This window comes from Oreochromis aureus, linkage group 14, assembly GCF_013358895.1.
Source record: "Oreochromis aureus strain Israel breed Guangdong linkage group 14, ZZ_aureus, whole genome shotgun sequence".
NCBI lineage: Eukaryota > Metazoa > Chordata > Actinopteri > Cichliformes > Cichlidae > Oreochromis > Oreochromis aureus.
In genome coordinates this window covers 16,987,684-16,995,435 of record NC_052955.1, presented here as the reverse complement: position 1 = coordinate 16,995,435, position 7,752 = coordinate 16,987,684, and the positions used below count along the sequence as shown (strand labels likewise).

At 41.9% G+C, this 7,752-nt stretch overlaps 1 protein-coding gene across 1 annotated transcript in view; it reads left to right on the top strand.

The window, feature by feature from the left end:
- The first annotated feature begins 2,170 nt into the window (after nt 1-2,170).
- Nucleotides 2,171-7,752, top strand: part of ttc9b (tetratricopeptide repeat domain 9B) — a 36,018-nt gene continuing 30,436 nt past the window's right edge. Inside the window, exon 1 of the mRNA XM_031744030.2 lies at nt 2,171-2,853. Coding sequence (XP_031599890.2) covers nt 2,391-2,853 — 463 coding nt within the window. The 5' untranslated portion in view covers nt 2,171-2,390. The remainder of the gene's footprint in view (nt 2,854-7,752) is intronic.

Below are 7,752 nucleotides of genomic sequence, written 5' to 3'. Positions count from 1 at the left end.
AGCTTTGTGGTATGTTATGTTATCCTGCTGGAAGCAGCCATCAGAAGATGGTACACAGTGGTTATAAAGGGATGGACATGGTCAGCTACAATACTCAAGTAGGTTGCAGCATTTAAATTATGCTCAGTTGGTACAAAGGGGACCAAAATGTGCCCAAAAAAAATATCCCCCACACCATTACACCGGCAGCAGCCTGAACCATCGATACAAGGCAGGATAGATCCAAATTCTCACTCTACCATCAGAATGCATCAAAAATCACAACTCCTTAGACCAGGAAACGTTTCCTGGAAATGTTTCCTGGTCTAAGAAGTAGTCTGGCCATTTTCCTCTCACCTCTGATATCAACAAGGCATTTTCTCCCAGTGAACTGCTGCTCACTGGATATTTTCTCTTTTTCTGACCATCCTCTGTAAACTCTAAAGCTGATTCTGTGGGAAAATCCCAGCAGATCAACAGTTTCTGAAATACTCAGACCAGGCTGTCTGACACCAACAACCACGCAACGTTCAAAGTCAGTTGAACATGGCGTGGTTGTTGGTGTCAGACCTTTTTTCTCATTCTGATGCTCAGCTTGAACTTCAGCAGGTCATCTGGACCATGTCTACATGCCTAAGTGCAATGAGTTGCTGCTACCTGATTCGCTGATTAGATATTTGTACTAATGAGTCATTGAATAGATGTAACTTGTGAAGTGAAACTACATAAAAGTGAGCCCTGCAATGGTTTAAAGGGATTTTCTGGGTCTTGGTTTAATAAAAGTGAAGTGTGAATTGTTTGTCAGTTATTACAACACAAACAGAGCACTTATTTTATCTTTAGTTAACTGTAATAAACTTGATTGTTTGGCATCTGTGAGAGCTGTCGTGCCTCAGGTGCTGCCCTTCTTTTCAATGAGCAGGAGTTCGAGGAGCGCTACAGGGTGTGCTGCGGATGCTTACTCCTGCTCTGTGGAGAAGATGGTGTGTGTTTTTCTTTTTAACTTACTCTTGCATAGTTACCAATTTAAGGGCTTTGTTTTCAGTCTCTTTCAGTTTAATTATTTTGCCTGACAATGTTTGCCTCTTTGGCTCTTTTTTCAACTGGAGCTTTTAGGAGAAAGTAAGAGAGAGACACTGAAGCAGGATATTTTTTCTTCACACAGAAAATCAGAAGATGAAACAATTTTCTGAGATGTTTGTTTGGATGTGGGAGACCAAGGAGAAAAGGTCTAAAAGGTCTGCTCTAAAATATCTCATTTTTATCATTTACATTTTGATATCATGATCTTTGACTTGCTTGAATAGCTGCAGGGAAAAAACAGCTAATTCTGAGGAGGCCATGTGGGATTTTTCTTGACTTTAAGTGGAGTGACTGCTTCAGCTTGACGCTTCAGCCTCATGTGATGCGCATCACCATCAAACTGACATAATAATCACCCCTCAGAGATGTAAGGTAGCTGCTCAATATAAAGAAAATGAGGTGACATGCCTCTGAGGCTGACTGCTGACTTCTAGGTTAACCACACGTCACATCAAACTAAGTGTAATTGACAGTTTGTCCCCTTGAGGTCGCTCTCTCCCTCCTCCTTCTCCCTCAGCCTCCTGCCGTTCGTCTCCATCTCCTTGAAAACCTTATCAGCTGAAGTCATCAGGCGCTCCGCTTGGTCCTGAAACGATTACAGAAACAATAGTTAAAGTAAAAGCTGGATTTTATTGTGAGGACTGATCACTTCTAATCGTTATTATTAATTGATCCTTGAAGAACGAGCCCCAGGCCTAAGAGTAGATAGTTTATAAGGTTATCTTTTTAAACCTTTTGTCGAATAGTTCAATAAATAAACATGCAAATAAGTTGTTGTTTATTACTGACTGACAAAAGCATCTACTTTGCGGTTCATGCAGTTGTTAAGGGTGATTTTAATGTGCCACATCACACTAAGAAATAATCGATTATGTCTGAATATTTCCACATTTTCTCTTTTTTCTTTCTTCTCCTTTTTTCTCCATGTAAAATCCGGACTGCAGCAACGCCTCACGACTTCTCTTTTTTTCCCACAATGCTGCGCGGTAGGGGCTGTCGTGTGTGCGCTATCTGTGGTGCTGAAGCTGCGCGTGCCTCTGAGGTTGCTACCATACAAATCCACCCGAGCATCCTTCCGCGAGAGTTCCAGCAGCGAGGGATGGTTTGTGGTCGACGCTAGGAGAGATTCAGCATGTTTCCGCCAGCTCTGGTGATGTAATGCGTCTTTTTTCTGTATCTGCTGACGTTCTCCTGGGTTATTTCTCGTTTTTTTCTGTAAGTGCTGCACACGGGAGACGCGCCTAAAAGCCCATTTTTTCCCTCGGCTCGTCGTGTCTCCGGTGCCGCCGCCTGCCCAGCCTCCTTCGCCGCTCCGTCCTGCATCCTTTATGCACAGCACGCTGCTCCGGTCCTCCCCAACAAAGCACACCTTCGTGTCCGAGCACCATGGCCCGCTCCAGTCGCTTTCACTGAGAGACATGGAAGCCAAACAGCACCAGATAAAGAGCCTGAAAAGCTACCCGGAGACCGGCGGTCGGAGCCTGGCAGCGGCCGCCGGAGTAGACGGAGGAGGGGGGTATCGAGCCGGCTCAGCTGAAATGGAGATGGACTCGAAGATCCAGAAAGCCATCGAGTTCAAGGCGGAGGGCCATCGCTGCTACAAGGAGAAGAAGTTCCGGGAAGCGATAGGCAAGTATCACCGGGCGCTGCTGCAGCTCAAAGGGGTTCATGTCGTGGACGGCACTACGGGCTCCGAGGTCAACCTGCTCAGCCAAGCCGCGGCCAAGCTGACCGAGGAGCAGCGGAGAGCCGTGGAGAGCACCGAGATCGAGTGCTACGACAGCCTGACAGGTGACACGACCACAAACACACTAAAACTCAGAAACACCCAGACCCCTACTATCCTCCAAGTAGTGCTTACACCATTGTTGGTTCCGGTTCACCGGGTTCACACAAGCTCCGGGGTGCAGTTGTGTCTACAAGTGCTGGGATCAGCCTCTGCTGCTCCCAACACTGGTGCTGAAATGGAGCATGAATGGTGTTTGTTTGTGTGTTTTTTAATTGCACATACAAAAGTGGCTGCACAATGTTTGACCACTAGTGCGTTTATTTGTTCCGGTGAGGCCATTTGCCAGCCATTACAGAGAAATTTCACCGTGTGGGCTAAAATAGTTCACCTCTCTGCCAGTTACATGCTCTCAAACAGCCTTTCACGTGGGTTGTTTATTTGTACATGTGTACCTGTGAGAAAAAAGAAAAACATCTGGGCCATAAATACAATCAGGCTTCATGTTTTAGGACATGTTACCATTATTTATGTATGGAGCAAGTTCACCACACTGTTGTGTTGTATCGGCATCCACATGGGATCTGGCAAGAGGGGTGATGTAAGGCTGCAAGTTTAATGGCTCCAAGTGTGGAGGGAGTTACAACAGGGTTAACAGAGCTTTGGTACTTGCGTCGTGTAACAGCTGCTTTCAATATTTATTCTCAATAATTTCATTTATAACATACCAGAAAAGAACAGCTGAGGAGAAGCTCATTGTTCATTCTCATAGTCCCCTTATCTCGCCACAGACTGTTACATCATTGTTTCTAGACTTGCAATTATGCACAATCATGAATAAAAGTAGACACCAGAGCTTCAACAATATGAGAGTTTCATTCAAGGTTTTAGTGATCAAAAAAATTCAAAATAACATTGAAAGCGATGGAAAAAAATAATGTATAATAATGAAATTCACACGTGGTTTTAATTATTGTCGTTGTTTTGTTATATTGTTTCGGCAAAATTATTGTGCTGAAAAAAAAAAAAGTACACAGAGGTGGTAAGAGTGTAACTATAGCTGTCCAAAAAAAAATCATCCACATTTCCTTTCCTGTATTCTTTATGATGCTTTTAAATTCAATAATAGATACAGTCCTTTGAAGGAAAAAAAAAGTTTAAAAAAAAATTCACAAGAAAATCCACAGTTTTTCTGCATTTGATTAACTGATCGTCAGTAAGTGTGCATCACTATAAAAGCAGAAGTTTGGGCAGTTTGCTAGTCTGAAGCACTCATTTGTGTGTTAACACGATGCCAAAATCTTTCGACGAGCAGACATCCCAACAAATTCTCTCCAAAGTCAGACCGTGTAATGTTCAGAGAAACTGTAACCCACAATGGTGTAAGAGTGATGAAATATTTTCCTCCATGACTTTGCTGCTAAGGTTGGTTCCACAAGTTATTCAGTCACAGGGTGTCCTTAGTTTTTCACATGACTCCATAAGCATGTTTAATTTTAGATTCCATTTTCATCCGTTTTCTTAGAATTCCCCAAAGCAAGCACTTAGAGGTGTGCAGCTGGTACTGGGACAGAGAGAGGTGCAAAGGTTAACTGAAAAATAGACTGAAAATACCAGTGCTGTTATCCAACGGTGGTTAGTGATGGCTAGCACACCAAATCATAAAGAAAATAGCTGTGAGTCAGACTTTGTGCCTGTAATAAAATGTGGAGTTGCATGATACACTGAATCAAGACTCAAAGCTGAAAAGGTGTGTATGAGTATATGCATTGTGTCACCATCGTCAATCTCAAGCAGATAAGTAGCTTTCACAAGATTTTACATATAAACAAAGTGAAACCAATCTTCACTCTCAGCTCCCTAAAAAGAGTATACATTGAACTTGTCATCTGTACATATATCCAAGCACCTGTTTGCATGAACTCTTTGATCTAACAGTACTAAAAACCACCAAACCCTTGTTGGTGAGTTTTTCAGAAGACTATAAACTTTATAGTTTACATATACAGATTTAAATGGGTGAAGTTGCAGTCTGAGGTTGCGCTGTCTGTCTTACAGAGGGAGCATGTGTGTAAATGACAGTATCATCAGCATAAAGATGTAGTTTTGCTGCATTTTCTCTACCAAAGTCATTTATAAAAAGTAGAATAAAACTAATAAAATAAAAAACAAGATTTATCCCAAAACCCTGTGGGATCCCTTTGTTAGCTAAAAAAAAAAAAAAAAATCAGATTTATGATCATCTGCATAGACATAGTTTGACTTACAAGGTGGATTATAATTCAGTTAACATTCTAAGGTCCATAACCAATAAGCTTGTTCAGCAGCAATTCATCATCTACTGAATTAAACACATTACACACATACAAAATAACACATTGCTTTGTGTTGTATAGCATGTTTATTATTGGCTATTGTCAGTACATGGACACTGTGACAAACTTACTTGTTTGTTCTTTTACGCTCTTATGGTCTTATATAGTGAGACAGACATTAAGTCACAGCTATATGCTATAAGATTACCAGTGAACCTCAGAGATAACTGCTACTGATTATCTTGGGTACTTGGATGTGAATAAAACCAAAGCAGTGCGTAACAACAATGGAAACTGAAGAACACATTAATTATCAGCTTATAGCCAGGCTTTTGTTGGAAAAACTGTGACTCTGGTATTCAGTGTGAACAGAAGATTGTGATAAATGGTCACATTCAGAGGGATTGATGATGATAGTTATTAATGGTGCACAAAGGCACTACAGCAGTTATATCAAATCACCTATAACACACCGTTCACCTGTGATTCTGGACTGCTGTGGTGTCTCGCTGCTGTCCCAGGTGCTGCCCGCTACGCATGCCATGATGCACTGAAGGTCGCTTGTTCTGCCTATCGTTCAGGGCCTGTCTGAAGCCTGTAGGAAGGCCACTGTGGCATCAAGGGAAGGATGGGGGAGGGACTGAGAAGAGGGGGAGGGAGAACAAACGAATAAAAGAAGGAAGGAAGGAAGGAAGGAAGGAAGGAAGGAAGGGCAAAATGAGAATTAAGAGGAAACTGGAGATGTGGTGAGTAAGAGAGAAAGGAAAAAGGTACAAATAGCAGAGAGAACAAAATAGAGGGAAGAGGATGAGGAGGAAGAGTGGTAGCATGTGACAGGAGGCCATATTTACCATGGTAACCATCACTGGGTCTTTTCCCTGTTGTTGTAATAACACTACTCCCCTTCCCGTCACTGCTGTGTGTGTGTGTGTGTGTGTGTGTGTGTGTGTGTGTGTGTGTGTGTGTGTGTGTGTGTGTGTGTGTGTGTGTGTGTGTGTGTGTGTGTGCACATGCGCACTCGCAGACTTGTACCACAAAGAAATGCCACCACAACCTCGCTGTGCCATCACTGCCTGTAATCACCCCTTGTTCACTCTTTCACTGCCTCCTATAGGATGAATTGAGCTTACTGAGCATATTTATTTAAAAAAAACAAAAAGAGTGCCTATGAAAAAAGGGGAGCATGCCATGGTTTAATCAGTTTAAAGTGCTGACAACAGTGTACACTCTGTAGTAAGCCACTTACTCCAGTAAGGTGCATCATGATGTGTGTATGGATCGATTAGGCTATAAAATACATTTACTTTCATTTTCCTGCTGATATCTGCAGTCATGATGATATAACTGAAGATATATGCTCTATATTTTGCCACATCACATTCACCAACCCAGAATTTAACACAAACCTCAGTAATAGTGGAAAAGATATCTCTAGAATACTTCCTGCCTTTCGTCTGTTACTTGTTTCTGCTGCTGCATCCTGAAGATGAGCAATAAACTGGGCATTATTTTTTTCCAGCTAAAATGAAATGTTAAGTTGTGGATTAAGTTCCTTTCGAAAATCTATTTACAGCAGAGAGAGGCTGTATCTGGAAGTGTATCTGTAGTGCAGGTATTTATGCGAGGAACCTGTTTAATGTGTGTGGGCTGGCGTCTATTCTTTAAATCTGGTCCAGTTTGAAAAATAGTTCCAAACTGAACCATGACGCAGGTCAAGGTACACCTTCAACACCGCATAGACATCGTCTTAGACTCTATTAAGAGAACGTTTCAGTTCAAGAATTATTTTCTACAATATCTTTATTGATTACAATAAAACAAAACAAAAATTTAGAAAAGTTTCTTGGTAGAAAGAATGTCAATATATGCATCCATCCGGTTTTTCAGGTTATCTAATTCAGAGTTCTGGGAGAGCCTATCCCAGCTGTCATAGGTCAAAAGGTGGGGTATATCCTGGATAGGTCGACAAGCATTCACACCTACAGCCTATTTAATAAAAAACACCAATGCTTAACAGAGTAATAAGACCTATTTAATGTAATCCATCCATCCATTCCCTTCTGCTTATCCAATTCAGGATTGCGGGGGGTTAGCTGGACAGGTTGCCAGTCTGTCACAGGGCATTCGATGCCTTCTCTGCAAGAATCCAATTTATATTTCTCACTTTGTAAGAGACCCATCCTCTATTCTTTGTAGAAACAACATAAATAAGTCCATCTACGGTTCGTTTTTTGTCTTTGTTCCGCGCTCAGGTTTAGGGAGGGAGATGATGTCGAAGTTTGCAGGGAAGGAAGAGTGCAGCATCATGACTCAGTGATGTGTAGTAGTAGTATTTGTGCAGCAGCTCTATGGGACATCAATCTTTGGTTACACAGGTCGTCACTGAGGCTAATTTGTTATTTGTTTTCTGAAAAACTGAAATTGAGATGAACAAAACAGCAATACAGATCCAGTTGCAATGGTCAGTAGTAGTCTTTAAAAGACAAAAGCACTTAAAAATGACTTAAATTAAGACTCACTTATTGGGTGAAAAAAAGGCAGCTCTACCTGGTTACCCAGAGTTTTGCTGGGCAGACAGTGGTCACCGTGGTTATGAGTGAGGAGCTGTCATTTGATTGGCCGGCCGTCTTTGGTTCTGACGTATGACAG